A 16,318-nucleotide genomic window follows, 5' to 3' on the forward strand; every position below is an offset into this window, starting at 1 on the left:
GCAATTTGCTATCACAGTGCTCTGTGGAAATCGCAAATTGAATACGAAATTGAACTTTCGCCTTTGGGTGACAGCAGGCGGGGGTCGTCGGAAATTTGCCATAATTGCGTTGAATGTCGATGACATTGAGCGCAGGAAACTGTTGCAGCAGCCTTGTCCCGAAAAAAATGGCCATAAAAAGCGAGCATATTACGAGGACAAACTGTGATTTGTGACTTGCAGCTTATTTTAGGCAAGGTCCACAGAAAAAAGATAACATTCTTATCGTCTCGCATCAGACAGAATCAATAAACATCGCGTATACGCAACGTGACCCAAGAACAAACACGACACCCACAATTCATAAATGCCACGCCTTGCTTGCCCCACCTGGCCAGGTTTTTCAGCTTGCTTTTTTTTTTTTAAACGGATCAATATTTCCCAGCAGCAGTAAGCAAAAAAAAAAAAAGAAAGTAAGCAGCTCAGCCCTTGGCTAAGACGTTGACGTGGCAGCTGTGTGTCCTTGCAAGGACAATTGTGTCGCCACGTCCCGCCTCCTTGCCCCACATTCCAGCCCTGCGAATGTGTGAATTTGATTTCTTCTTGCTTTTTTCTCTCTTTTTTTTTTTTTTTTTGGCTGCCAAGGCCCGACAATGGTCTCGGCTTTGACCCGGTCCCAGTTATGGGATTCCGCATTTAAGTGGCAATTAGTGGGCCATGCCACGTGCCACAAAAATTACCTTAAAAATTCCAATGAATACACTTGGAAATAATATTTGTTTCTTTTACTTCCGAAATCACCTTTTGTTAAATGAAAATAGCAATTTTTAACCAGAGTGTATGAAAGCCGAACGCTTTACCTTGAACGTAACCAAATTCGAAAATCCAAACAAAACAAAATCATTTAACGCATACCAATGTAAATATAATCATCATTGACGGGCGGCTAGAACAACAGAGAGCCATGTTCAAATTGGCTAAATTGTTTACGAAATTCGAAAAGTAATGGCGTTTAAATTTCAAAAGTTCGATTTATGTCTGAAAGTCGCAAAATAACGAAAATACAAAGAACATTTCCTGCGGGGAAGGAGATGTCAAACTTTGGATATATAAATATATCATTTAAAAGCAAGGGGTAAAAGTAAAAAGTCAAAGCTAATTATAATTAAGATATATAATATTTAAAAAATATTTAGATAAAAGCTAACAAGTCCATTTGAGGTAGAGAATCTAAAACGGCGACCGCATCATTTTGCAGACCGCAAAACGTGGAAAACGTTTGGCATAAAAATTGGCTCAGCTTTGATTAATTAACTTAAAACAGCTATTGACATACGTGTGAGCAAACACACACACACACACTCGTTGAGGCAAAAACAAACACAAGCAAAGGCCAGCAGCACATGAACACGGACATTGGCATTGGCATAAATTTAATTGAATTGTGTGGCCTGGTCGAAAGGGAGGTGTCGATGCAGTTGCTCTGGCTGTCCATTAATGAACTGGGCCACGAACGTATAACGACATGGCTGAAGCTGGTGATGGGAGGGAGGACATAAACAGATATAGATTATATCTTCTCTCTGGATATACCCTTGTCCCCCACCATGCCTTAATTCATATTGAATTGTTTCTCCTTTTGGTTTGGTCAACAATTTGGAAACAATTAATGAAAACAGCAAATATTTGTACGATCAATGGCTGGTCAGTGATAAAAAAACATTAAATAAATATTTTCTAGTGATTTTTGGAAAGTCATTGAGTTATTGGAGATGTTTAAAAGTCAATTTGGGTGTGAAATTACAAACAATTAAGTTTTTGGGATACTCAAAAGATTTCAACAAAAATATTTCCATCAGCATGGTTTTCTTTGATGATTATCGAACTTCTCACTTATTTCTTAAATAAGTTTTTACTAATCTTTACAAAAACATTTCCATTCATAACTAAAACATTTCAGATCGATTTGGGGGGGACTTGAGTCCATTAGGCAACTACTGACAGTTCCTGAGAGCCTATACCGCGTAATTGTTTCGTTTCGTTTTGTTTGAATTTGGTTTTTCGTTTGTTTTGTTTTTTTGTGTGCAGGCGCCTAAAAATAACCAACAAATCGGCACGAGCACGTTGTCTATATAAATACATATGTACATGCATGCCAAACAAACGGACCAGATTGGTATCGTATCGATATATATATACTATATATATATTGGGAAGGCATTTAGCTGATGACTACACACATAAAAGTGAAATTGACCAAAGGCAGGCCAAAACAGCAAAACGATACGAAACGAGCCATCAAAATTGAATGTGAATCAGAATCTGTTGAGCTCCGCTGTTGCTCTCCTCGGGTTTCTCCAGGGTCTCGTATTGGATCTGCTCCTGACCTCCTGACGTCCAGGGTTCCTGCTCCTGGGCGTTGATTGGCCAGCCTACATGCAAAAGTCAATGGCAGACAAAGTTCCAGCCACCTTGGGGCGCTCTGCCCTTTGCCAATCATTCGCAGGGCCACAAAACAAACAGCAACAAAAAATTGAAAATAAAATGAAATCCCACTGAAACCGAACTCGAAGCCCATTAACTGCGCTCGAGTGGATAACCTTTTTTCTGTTTTTTTTTTTTTTTTTTCTTGGGCCCGACTTTGAGTGGAATTTTTAATTGCGTGAAGGAAAAATGTTCGGCGAGGGAGGCCCGAAATTCATTTCAAAGAAATCAATTCCTTCGAGAAATGTTGTTTGGTGCCCCAAAATTATTACAGGCCCGTATCCTTCGCGCCCTTGGCCACCCACTTGTTAGCCTTGCGCCTTCATGGCCAACAAAACAAAGCCAGGTCGACCTGCACTTGCCAAAAGCTCAAGGTTAAAGCTCAAAGTGAAATCTAATAAATGTTATTTAGAAAGAATTATTAATTATTTATCATAATTTGAAAATATTCTAATCATCTGAAGAAGTAATAAGGGTTAAACAAATAATCAAAACCCGAATACCAATTATTTTCAGTGTATCCAGGCGGCCTGGAAGGGCAGAGGGCAAAGGGTGGCAGAGGCTGGCTGTGCCACCAAGTGCTGCTTTGCATTTAATTACGCTTAAAAATTAATTAATTTCTTTTTTGTGCGGAGTGACTCGGGTCTCTGGTCTCGAGTCCCGAGACATAATCAAGCTGCCGCTGCCAAAGAGGACTTTAGTGGCGGCGGCGTTGCCACCGACGCCTTAATGTATGCTACATTGCGGCCACTTTTATCTGCTTGGCATTATCCTTGTACTTGATGCTGGGCGGTTGGCTGCGATGCCTGATTCAGTGGGTGGGTGCGCACTTGTGTGTCTTAAATAATTCAACAAGCGCAGTTTCGCGGTTTCCACCAGCACCAGCAGCAGCAACAACAACAGCAGTAAAATCAAGAGAGTGGCAGGGCAAGTCAAGCATTGTTAAATGCCAAGGATAAATTCCCGGGTCTGGGTTAATCTGAACTGTTTGGTCACATTCACACAAGCACAGGCACACACACACATAGCTACGTAGCCACAAGTCCATTATCCTGCGACTTACAACGTTTTGATATCGCTTTGATCCCTCATAATAATTCCCTAAAACAATTACAAAGGGTAAAGGAAGGGCATAACTTTTGTGGAATACATTAAATTATTGCCATCAAAAGAGAGAGGAAGATAGAAGAAGTTTTATTTGTTAATTAAATGGAAAGATGACTATTATATTAATACAATTATGGAGAATATTAAAGTTAAATACATATATTAACTTGCCTGAGTCTAAAGAAACTTAATTAGGAATCCATTTCCTTAAATGCAACTCACCTGAAAGTAAAAGAAAATATTTTTAGAAAATTATTTATAAACCTTTATTTACTAACATAATTATAAATTTATTTTGCTTATAGTTTGGCACCTTGACTTGGTATTTCTTTGTTCCAAAATCACATAATTATTTATAGCTGCATTTTTGGCTCTTCTCCCTTTTCCACAGCTCTCTAATTGTTTATAATTGGTTTTCTCTCAGCTGTTGCATTCCTAAATTTTGGACACAAAACAGAGATCTATTTTCGAGAGTATTTCGTTTTCGTTCGAAGTGAAACAAAGGCTAAGCGGTTTATAGACTGCAATTGCAAAAGCAAATTTTAATAACTCAGTGTGGTGCTGTCAAAAACAGCAACAGCAACAACAACAAGGCGGACGAACAAACAAACAAACAAACTGCAAAAACCACAAGCTTGCTGCTACAATTTACTCAATTTTAGCATTTTCAAGGTCGCCTGCAGTGGATGCTGCAGTTGCTTTTGTTGCAGTTGTGGTAAGGTCATAAAAGATGCACTGGAAACATGATTTATTTTTCAATTTTAGGAAATTAAAAAGTTTTTATTCTAATATAAATTGGAATTTTGAGGGCTTCAATTTTTGTAATTAAAATGTTAAGTTAAAGCAGCTCTTTGAAATATTTTTCCGAACTATTTTAACACTATATAATCAGGATATATCCTAATGAAGGAAATAGGTTAGGAGAATATTTTTAAGTAGTACATCCCATAAAAAATTTCTTTGAGTGTAAAAGGTAATAAATGTGAACTGAGCCAAAAGAAAGCTTGTCTGACTGAACAGGATTTCGTTGTTCTCCAGCACAAAAATCTAGATATACGAAAATTTTGTTTACTGCACTTTACTCACTCAGTTCTCGTGCGTTGTGTGTTCGAGATTTTCATTGTTTTTTCGTTGGTTTATTTTTGGGCCATGAATTATTCAGTGAAGCGTAAAGCTATTGAATATTTCATATTTCCAATGCAATAATATGTATAAATATAATACGGGTAAAGGAGTGTAAGTGCAGCAAATTATTGTTACAATGTACGAGATTTTCGATGTACTGGATAAACAGTGCGTATACTTAATATGAATGAAATTTCATTCCGCTAAACTGAAATTGAATGAGAACTTAAAAGCAGCAAAGTATATATGCTTCTAATATAACAAATCTAATTTCTGGAAATGATTTTCTTTCCATTTTGTTCAGAAAAAAATGTTTTTATTTCAGGTAAAAGCTAAAAGCAAACTTTTAGATGCCCCTGACCTTCAGGTTACACATGCCTACGCTTGAGTCATATCTGTTTCCTAAACTATAAATACGAGAAAAGCTAGAATTACAAATACACAAAGATATGTTTTCAGCCGTAAAAATATATACGTGTGTTTGGATGAATGACTTCGGTTAAAAGCATTCCCCGTATCGCATATATTTCTCGCCCTTTTTTTCCGAATTTTCCTGCCGCTGCGAACGTAAATAAATGCCGAATAAAACACATGGCCGTTGGCCTTTTAACGCAGACATTTCACTGGGAGTCTGGGACAGGAAGCAATTTGTGTGCGAATGTATATGCCCAGGTGAGCAGATGAACGCAGATGAACAGGCGAACATGTGAGCAGGTGAGCACCTGGGGTCACTGGGCAGGCGTCACAAAAATTAAAAGCGCCGAAAAAGTAGAGCAATAAAAATAAAGCATTCCGCTTGTATCTCATTCACTTTGATATGGACTTTAATATCATTGAAATTATAATGATGTGTGTTTTTTATGTGCGACCATAAAAAAAGAGGAGAAAGAGGAACCAAAAATCCAGTCTCGCTCGATTTCAATCTCTTGGGTTCTGGCCTTAAGGTATAAAAGAACAAAAAATGGAGAAAAACGTTGACGGTCACCTCTGATCCCCCGAAAATGTTGCCCATTTGACCCTTATTTGGACACCTCCATCGAACCCAATCCCAACTCTCTAAGAATACCTTCACCCGGCCAATTTGTTATTTATGCCGCAGAGACGTGTTGATTCTTTATATATGCAAATACCTTGGCCATGTGCGTGTGTGGATAGCACTATTGCTCTATCGATCGAATATATTTTAGGCCTTTATTTATGCCAAAGCGGAAACAGGAATTCGTTGGCTATGAAAAAGTAAGGTAGGTTTCAGCAGAAATGGGAAATTAAATAATAAGCCTACACTGTAGTTGGTTCCGTTTTATTTTTAGCAAATTATAAATTAATTTATTTAAATTTTATCTTTATCTTTAATCTATAAAATGTTTTTACTCTTTTTAACAAATCACAAAAGAAGCCGCTTTTGGCTGAGGTTCCATGCAAATTTAAGGATCAATTCTGATGCAGTCCCTCTCACTCAGAGCAGAACTCTAACTCAACGCAGTGCTCTAAGTCGTCCCTTTGATTAGGCTCTGGCTAAAGTCACAGATAAGCAACCAGAGATGAAAAACTAGATTCATCTCCTCAACCGTCTCAAAGGAAAGCTACTCAGCTTCCATTCGGCGACAGGATTCATGGGCAGTGAACCAATTAGCAGGGTTATCAACAAGGAAGTATTAGCTTTCACCAATGGGAAGAACCAGGAAAATAAATCTTAAAAAGGCACTAATCTCAGTTAAATTAAGAAACATTTCTTTATGAGGTTTCTGAGACTTAAGAACATCGGAGTTGCGAATCGAAGCTATCAAATTTAATGGGATTTACTTAAAGTATTTCTTAAAATTTTCTTTATAACTTAATATCCCATCAAATTAGAACTGTAAGACATTAAAAGCTAGTTAACTTACACCTAAGAAAACACAACAGTAACCTAAAGTAAAAGATGCTTTACACTTTATTTTCTCTTCATTTAAACCATCCACTCAACGCTGGCACATTCCCCAGTGTTTATTTGAGCTTCGAGTGGGTCGGTTAATTAGCCAACCACTGGGGTCGAGATGAGTTCATTGAAGTGCATATTTCAAGCCCAGCTGAGGCCACTCGATTCAATTAATTTCAACAGGCGAACAATGGAGGCCGCTTGCTAATTGGCCAGCCCAGCCAAGCCAAGCCATGCCATGCCAGGCCCGGACAGGCTAGAGGTAAGGTAATCAAAACAGCACACCAACTAGAATCGCATTTACTTGACCCAATAGTTGCCGATCTAACCCGAAACGAAACCAATGATATGTGAGTACACACAGCTGCATCAATTAGCTGGCCCCGCAAATTTGTCCCTGTCTTTTGGGTGGACAATGTCGATGATTTCTAAAATGGACTCAGGTCGAGCCGTTGAGTGACACATCAACAATAACAATTTACAGAGGACCACAAGATAGACAGGCAAATAAACCAACATTTACATTGGCCTGGTGAAGGGGTAAGCAGGGCAGAGGAGGGCAGAGGAGGGCACACAGCTCTGGAGACAGCAGCGTCACTTAATCGAATTATGCAACAACATCAACAGATGACACAAGCCGAATGCAGCTGCAAATAACTGCATTAACATATTCGATAACTTCATCAGCATATCCTTCTCCTGCTCGTCCTCCAGACCTGTGTCTGCCCCCTCGTACGCCTGTCTGATATGGATTTTAATTAAAATGCGCATATGGAATCGAGGCAGGCCTGGCACTCCACAGGCAGACAGCTCAGAAAATCGAAATCGAATCTTTTAGTGACATTTCCTGAAAGTAAACCAGAAACAGGATGCCACAATACCGAGTTTTTACCATCCTGGCACTAATTATAATGATTCATTGCGTTTTGGCTGTCAACATCAATTATGAAATCTTTGCCAGTAAAGGTGAATTTGTATTGTAAAAGGGAATCAATTAACTAACTTTTTGTTAAGTTAAGCAAGTCAAATAACTTATCTAGTATCCCTTTATCTTGGCACAGACCTTCCCGATAAGTGCATCATCGATGGTCCATTGGGTGAAGTGATCGTTGAGAGTGGTAAATCAATCCACCATCCCACTAAGTGCGCGCAATTTGAATGTGTCAGGCAGTGTTGCCAGGTGATGAGCGCACGTATGAGCTAGATTTGTGAAAAAAATAAGCTAGAATAAGCTAAAATTAAAAAAAAGAATATGCTAAAAAACAAGCTACACCCAAAGTGGGTGGCAATAGTCATTGGGGGCTATTTTTATGATTAAGTCCTTAAATTTCCATTGAAAGGTTTTTTTTTTAATTTGGTTGTGATATTCAGATGTTTTTGTTGCTTTGTTGTTTCAAAATTTTTAAGGCATTTGTTTATTGAACTTGTTTCGGCTTTAAAAGGTTACAACTCAATTGTTGGTAGCAAATGTCATTGATGGCACTATCGATATCATAACCATCGGCAAAAAAAGGTATTTTCATTGTCAGTCATATTTGACTACTTAATAATACTGGCAATACTGGTAAGACTTTTATATAATATTATAAGGTTAAAAGAGGTTTTAATGCTGATTTCAAATTCGAAATGATAAATATGTTTTATGATACAGTAATTAGTGGCCAAACTAAATCATATTAGCTTTCAGACAAAAGTTAACTCTTCAAAATCAAATGTCAATATAAAACCAAACAAGTTCTCAGCAATTTTTTACTAAAACTACACTGCGATTTAAAATAAGCCATCAGCTTATCCATGGCATCCCATAGTCTTCTCACAGTCACGCTTCTGTGCATCCTTTTTAGCGGATGTCACTCTGCGGAATGGGAGGGAGTCCACTACAATCCGAGTGAGTGCAGACAGACGCAGCTGACAGCTCCACATTTACTAACCCATCCTTAGGCCATCCCAATAAGTGCGTCATCAACCAGGAACTCGTGCTCAATCCGGGGGTTAGCATCAAGGATCCCACGCACGAGTGCCGCAAAATCGTGTGCGGACACAACGGGCGAGTCGTTTTCCATAGGTGAGTTGGTCAACTGCCTGAAGATAGAAATGCAAATCTTATTGTCCTTTTGGCAGTTGCGGTGTGTCTATCCCGTCACCTTCTTGTCACTATGGTGACTACCTCAATCCAAACCTTCCCTATCCGGAATGCTGCAGGCGTGAGCTTATTTGCAACTAGGCAGGCCGATCGGTCGGGTTCACTAAGATACTTTTTGTAGATACTTTTCGAAGCCATTTTTGCGCTCCTCTGGAGTTTGGTTGTTTTTCAGGCTTCTGCTGATATATCATTTGGTAAGTTTATTGAAGATTTATTTATTAACCGATTAAGTATATTTAAATACATTTTAGCTTATTCCAATCACTGTGTTTTTGACGGCGGCCCTTCGGTTGTGCTTCTCAAGATGGGACAGGTCCTCCGCATAAGGTTTCTGCACTACTGTCTTTTGTACTGGTGATGGATATGGCATGCTTTTTACGTAAGTACGAAGATATATTTTGATAATAACTACTATTAAAATTTATTTTAAATAACATATATTAAAAAAACACAATAAATCATAATCATTAATTTTCTCCTGATTTTATTATCTATTTATATACGAATTTGAATGGAAAATGTTTTAAATTTAATCTACATTCTTCTCTAAAAATAGATGTGAAAATAAATTACCACCGAAGGATTGTCGCTACACCGAATATCTCAACAGGAAACCGCAAAGTCAAATGCACTTGAAAATTCAAGTTGAAAAATGTTTTTAGTTTCGAATTAGGTCATAGTCATGGAGTTTATCGAAATTGGCCAAGCAGTTAAGCACTAGCTAAATAAATCGATTTGATCCACTTAAATTATGTTAATTTTATAGTTATTATGCATAAGTATGTTTTCAATTTACTGCACTCCTCGGGGCCATAGTTTTTTATTTTCCTGCTCCGCCAGCTAAACTGTTTATGGGTTTTTCTCTTAGGCTCCTTGGCTGGAAGTTGTGCTGGCCCAGATTTATTGACCGCTGGCCAAGGAACCGGATGCGGATGTGGATGCGAAGCTAGTACCGTGGCCTTCAATTGCTCGATGGCTTCCCGGGGGAAATGGCATGGGCAGAATGAGCCGGAAAGATAAAAGGAGCGCGAGGCGTACGGGAATTGAGACCACAGCAACAACACTAATTGACATTTGAATGCGACTGTGGGGCAGATTAAGCCCCGGCTGCATTGCGGGTCAAATGTGACGACCTCGACAGTTGCTCCCAATTCACAGCCATCTCGGTTTAAGGCCAATTGCCCCCTCTGAACCTCTGACCCCTTTTTATCCTCACCCACAATCAAAGGGACAGCATTTTTGCCCTTCTGTGTAATTTTGAACAGCCTGAAATGCAATCAAAGTCGCATCTCAATTATGTGATCGATTGCCAATGAACACTTGTTCCCAGCCAACTGTTTAATTATTCAATTCGATTTACAACCATCAAATCAACATTTAGTGTTGGCGATGGGCATTGACTATGGATTAGGTTTTGGTTTTGATTTGTTACTATATTTAAGCAACTTTGTTTTATATAATAAAATAACTTATATTTAAGAATTTTTGAATAATAAATACTATAACGATATGTTAGATAATGTTCTATTAATAAAACCTTTCAGATATTTCTCTGAGTTTAAAGAATATTTATATCTGCATTAGAAAAACTTCATTTAAAATTATTACACATTTTTATTATCAATATATTTTATTATAAAATCACTAATAGAACCACAATTTAACATCTCCAACTCACATCCACTTGTATATCATCCCGATAAGAGGCACTTTAGCTAATCCGCGGCAGAGAAATTAATTTGGTGGCCGTGTTAAGCGCATTCAACTGAAACTAATTAAAATCGTTCTCTGTAGCTATGTATTTACAAACGGATTTAATTTAAGCTAACATGCATATAATTTGCACATTCTACATCAAAATTAGCTTTGGCTTATCAAAGGTCAGAAATGCCTTGGAATTTACCAGAGTAATGTGAAAATCTGTGTGTGTGTTTGGCCATTAACCCAAATCCAAAAATATAAAAAAAAAGAAAAAAACGAGTGGAAAAACAACGCCACAAAAGTTCCGATTCGGCAAGGACTGGCCAAAGAAATCGGGGTTTTCTTTGTTTGCCCAACCGAAACTTGACCATGGGGGCCATGGGGCAAAGTTTCTAGAAATGCACGAGAAGTGTAGGAGAAATTTACACTGTACAGAGACCGCAGCTGGTTTTTAGTCGCATGCGAGAAGCGCCAGCCTCAGCATAAAAACTGAATATTACACTTTCATTTTTTTCTTTTTTACTTTCTACTTTTTCCCTTTTTGTGGAAATATGGGGTAGGCGGGGAGAGGGCAAAGTTAAAGCCTTGTGAAAACACATGTACATACAGCATTTATAAATTGGCAGGGAATGGTGACCTCTCAGTGTGTACGAAAGGTGAAGGTGATGTGGATGTGGATGTGAATGTATGTGGGTTGCTGTTGGCCAGGCTACAAATGTGTACATAAACGGAAACTGAAATAAAAGTCGGCGCAGAAAACGAGCCGAAAAAGTCGGAAAAGTCGAGGGCCAGTCGACGGCTCAAACTCAAATTCAACCGCCGCATGGCATATAAAATGTAAAAGGTGCAAAGGAGCAGCTTAAAATATGCAAACGCACAGAAGCTCTCGCACCTTTGTACAATAACCACGTTGGTTGCCAGGCCAAATCTTTCAACTTCTCGAATGCGAATGGCGAGCTACAGCCGAACTTTATTTATTCATTACATTTCACGCGCTGTCTTTGGCCTAAAAAGAGGATCTCTTTTCTAAGGAACCAAACAAAGGAATTGAATTTTTCTTTCCTTAAATTAAATCTAAATGTATTTATACAATATTTATCAAAGTTATTATAGGAATATTTTAGATAACAGACTTTACATGAATAAATATTAACTAACACTTTCAAAAAGGTTTTTTTAATTCGGGAAAAATAACAAATTTATTGAGGATTAGCAATTATAATCACATTTTATACACCTCCCAAGGGAAAATTGTTTTCTATTTAATGACCTCAATTTATATATCATTCGAAATGAATGTCAATCAATATTAGTATAATGTGTCTATTTAAACGCCATAAATCAAATATTTGGCTAAGCTTTTCTTGCGGAAAATAAAACGCTTTTTATGCCGTCAAAATACTTGTCAAATTGTCACGGATCCGCAGTAAAATATTATTTTGCCAAATTCACACATTTTCCTCCTCTTTCCGACTAATTTTCGATGGTTGAGAAGATGAGAACTATTTCTTGTTTATTTTTTTTCACTGCTTTTGTATTGTTCTTTCTTTTTTTTGTATTTGTTAGAAAGACCGGAGTTGTGGTCCCCGAAAATATCCTGTGAAATTGAATTTTTCCCCTCCAATGCGTTGTGTTTTGTGTATTCTTGTTTTCCAGCTTTCTTGAATGAGTGTGAGTGTGTATGCAAAATAAATTATGAGAGTAAAGCACTGCGGACTGTTGCTCTTGTTTTACGAGCTGTTGGCAAAGATGGTTGCCATAAAAATGTTTCCAGGGGTCGGGCGAATTCTTATTCGCCATGATTTGTAGTAGTCGCAGCGTAATGTTTGCCATGAATTATGAAGAAGACATCTTCTGACCCATCTGCTTGTTTGTTATTCACGGTCTAGTATTCAATACGAAAGTGCACATTGTTATAAAAAGCAATAGTTGAATAAATTTCATGCTTGAATATGTTTTATATATTTTATAGAAGAATTAGTTATGCCAATTTCACACAGCCATAACGCAGTGATGTTTTATAACTTGAAAAGTGCAGCAGATGAAGCTGCTCCTTCTGTTTTTACTGGGTAAAAAGAAAAGATATTAACTTTTAACCTTAATATATATTCTCTTAACTAAAAGCCTTTGCTGCCTCGCAACATTGTGATAAACCTTGTGCCGGCAAAGATAACCCCGGATGTGCCAAAAGGGACAACAAATGCTTTTATACCGTTCGCAATCCATGTATTTTGCAAGCAATCAACTGTTATCGAAAGTCTCTTAACTTATCTGGTAAATATCGATCATAATTTTTATCCAAATGGTGTTCAAACTCTGCTTTTAGATTTAAAGCCCGTTTCTCGTCGTAAATGCTCTAAAAAACAGGTTCCATTATGTGAAAATATTGATACATCATGATAAATATATGTTTACAATTATTATTATTTTTTGCACTTTATTTAGCCTTCAGTCATAACCAAAACTTGGAAATTATAAAGCAGTCAAATTAGTTAGAAAAGATTCTTGAAATGAAATAACGTATCCGCCTGTTTCCCCAAGCACAGCGCAGAAAAGTAGGCAACATCGTGGCCATTAGCCAGTAACTAGTTTACTCTAATAGCCGGTCACTGTTGTCTAATTATAACAAACTGTTTCCATTACACGCCCATTATGCCACGCCCAGTCTGTGATTTATGGGCGTGTTAGAGGGGGGTTAGCTAAGTCAATCTCAGCTTTGGAAGGTCGCTTATTCACATAGATAGTAGAGAGAACCCGACATGACACAAATCGAAAAGTTTATTGACATTTTCCACTGTTTGGACGTGGCTCGCCATCGTCATCGCTTTGAGCGTTATTCCTTTTCAGCCAAATGGTAATATTTGCAATGCAAATAAACAGCAAACTAAGAGATTGGCATGAGAAAAGATGAAATAAAAAGAACTCAAAATAAAAAACTAGTTTTTAACTTCTTTAACACATTGTAAAATACTAAAAATAACATTTAAAATTTCACATTTATCTGTATTCATTTGATTAAATTTTTGACCACAAAAAGTACAAAAAGCAACAGTCAATCACCATAGAGAAATGTGTATAAAAATAGCAACAAAAGCTGATTGAGTTTGGAATTTTTTGTAAATAAAATGGTTTTGATTATTATCATTTATCGCCTCATTGTAAACATTATCATAAAAAATCGATGTGCTGACTGCCAAATTGATTTAGAGGCTTTATACGCACAAAAAGCAAATAAAAATCTATTTATCTCTGGGGAATAAAAAATACATTTATTGAATAATTTGTTAGTGTGGGCGTTTTCATTTCAAACCTCAATTATGTGCCTGATTTTTGTTTCTGGTTTTGGTTTTTATACTATTTTATGGCCTATTTAAGTTGAAGTTCAGTTAGGGAATAATCGATTGAGCAAATGGTGACGGGGAGGAAAAAAGAAAGGAAAAAGCGAATGTTTGCACTCACCTTCAGAGTAGGCCACCAACTAGAATCTGCTGCGCCAAGGATTCACAAAAGATGAGGATGAACGTGAGGCCGCGCCGAGGAAAAACGCCAAGAACAACCACAATGGCCAAGTAGATGGATGCCTGGGTGCTTGGATGCTTGGTTGCTGCAGGATGTTTGGATGGTTTATTCTTGTCCAAGGTAACGCGTGCTCCGGCAAGGCAAACACAAACAAAAACGGAATCAACTCGCTGAAAACGACCACGAAATGTTGCCAATGTTTTGTATCTCTGTACTGTTGTTACAAAAAAAAAAAGAAATTCACGCATCACCACAAGGCAATCTTGGCCTTTGTTTCCTGTATGCCCTCTCTCTTTTAATTAGGCTCAACTACCTGGCATTATGGCCTCCACTTATCTGCATTCGTAATGATTATGGCCAGGCATTGTTCCGCCAATATTAATGCAAATCTCTGTTCACCTGGCTGATGCCCATGCCCATATTAAGCGATATATAAATATTATCTCAATGCCAGATTGCGTATACGTCGCGTCGGCGCATTAGCAATCGCAGGAATTTCGCTAATGGCATTTCAATAAGAACGGCAGGAAAAACTGCCTGACCACAGTGAAGCCTTTGCATGAATAATGAATGATTTTTTATTACACAGTCCAAACACAGACATCATGTGTGCTCTGAATAATACAAAAGCTGGCGCTTAATAATGCACGCCATTGGAAGAGTGAGAGTGCGGGGTCCTGGACGGCGGAAAACATGTGACAGGACCTATTTTGCATAAAGGTCATCGAGCATACGACAAACTTCAACTTGATGTGCAACAGTAATGAAAAAGTTGGTGACTCCGCCCCAGCCCCAGTGCCATTTAACTTTGAACATTCAAAAAGGGATTTAAACAAACAGGACAAACTCTGGCACAACATGTGCTGCCCAAAAAGTTATCCATTTCTAAATAAAGGATGTTCTCAGTGTTTCTATATACGCATATACATAAAGTTTAATTTATTTTAATATTGTTATTTTAGCAAATATTATGCTATATCAATTACCGGTTAAATATTTTACCAAGACTTTCATTAAAACTTCCTATATTTGAAGAAACTTTTCTTGTTTCTAAAAAGAGTTCTTCTTTTGCAAATATTTGTATTTTCATATCCTTTTCATTTTGTCTTGAAAAGTCCCAAAACAGTCTATCGAAACATTAAATCGATCTAAAATCTTCTTTTAATTTTTTCACTTATTGCAAACATCATTTCATGACATTGAAATGGCTCCTTGTGGCAACTGTTGTTATTGGCAGAACGAGTATTACAGGACCTTACACAAAGGATGCTCAGAGAGCGAGAGAGTCACGGAAATGCAGAGCGAGACAGGTGTCAATTGTGTTGTGTTACCTGTTACATGCCCTTGCCTTCCATTGTGTGTGTGTGAGTGTTTTTGAGGAGGTTGTAAGGGGGAACCGCAGCTTCCTGACAGACTTAACCCGTAGGATTGTCCGTTTTGGAGGCTACGGGAATCGTAAATCGTATGCAAATGCCCTCGTATTGTCGCATTCGACGGCGACTGTCGCATAAAACTAAGTGACAAAGAAGGACATTAAAGTTTGTGAGCCGAGAGAACCTGAGAGACACACACACGCACACACACACACGGACACACATAATATTTTGCCTCGGCATGAGAATGGGAATGAAGATGATGATGATATTTTCTGATATTGTTCATTACATTGTTGTGCTTTTACGACTGTTATCCTTGAGTGAAGAACTTGCTACAGGATGCTAACACGAGCACACGCACACACGCTCAAGCTGGCACCCACACAGTCACACGCACACGCATGTGCGAAAGGAGCGAGCTTTTACAGCACTTTTTGCCTAAACCGTTAGTTTCCGCCAGAAAAAGAGAAAGAGAGAGGTAGCACGATTGGCACAAAGAGAGTGAGCAGAATTTTCACCTTCAACACTTTCAACTTTTTTTTTTTTAACTTCTTAACTATTATATTTCAAATGCATTTATTATGATTTCTTATAATTTTTTTGTATGTTTGGCCACACAACACGACTTTGGCTCGCACTGGTCACTTTGAAACCACTCATTCGAAATCACTTCGCTGCTGGAATTTCTCGCAGTGTTTTGGCCTGGGCCATTTATGAATATGTTTTTCAATTTTTAAATATTTACAGACGCGCCCCCAGCGAACACAGCACACACGGTATGTTGTTCCGTCGCCCGTTGGATTAGAACTGAACCTGATTGCTAGCGGAATGCAATGCTAACAAGTTCGCGAGCACAGCCACAATTTCCACCGAGCTTTCCACACGGACCTCGGCGTGGGTGGCGGAAGAGAGCCGAAAGAGAACCAGAAGAGCAAATGATACGGCTTTAAGAGAAAGTGTACATTG

At 38.1% G+C, this 16,318-nt stretch overlaps 3 protein-coding genes across 3 annotated transcripts in view; 2 read left to right on the forward strand and 1 right to left on the reverse strand.

Annotated features, from left to right (window-relative positions):
- The window catches only part of LOC108102607, a 40,093-nt gene extending 24,645 nt beyond the window's left edge, over positions 1-15,448 (reverse strand). Inside the window, 1 exon segment of the mRNA XM_017207711.2 lies at positions 13,917-15,448. The gene's annotated coding sequence lies outside the window, so the exon portion shown is untranslated.
- On the forward strand, positions 8,288-8,944 carry LOC108102610. Its single transcript, XM_041819321.1, has 3 exons — positions 8,288-8,501; positions 8,555-8,678; positions 8,735-8,944. The coding sequence occupies exons 1-3, from the start codon at positions 8,408-8,410 to the stop codon at positions 8,835-8,837; spliced, it is 321 nt and encodes a 106-aa protein (XP_041675255.1). The 5' UTR covers positions 8,288-8,407; the 3' UTR covers positions 8,838-8,944.
- Positions 12,499-12,944, forward strand: LOC108102510. The gene is made up of 3 exons (XM_017207535.2): positions 12,499-12,526; positions 12,582-12,731; positions 12,784-12,944. Exons 1-3 carry the CDS (start codon positions 12,499-12,501, stop codon positions 12,855-12,857), a joined length of 252 nt encoding a protein of 83 aa, XP_017063024.2. The 3' UTR covers positions 12,858-12,944.
- Positions 15,449-16,318: the final 870 nt, after the last annotated feature.

Source organism: Drosophila eugracilis, unplaced genomic scaffold (assembly GCF_018153835.1).
Source record: "Drosophila eugracilis isolate 14026-0451.02 unplaced genomic scaffold, ASM1815383v1 contig_575, whole genome shotgun sequence".
NCBI lineage: Eukaryota > Metazoa > Arthropoda > Insecta > Diptera > Drosophilidae > Drosophila > Drosophila eugracilis.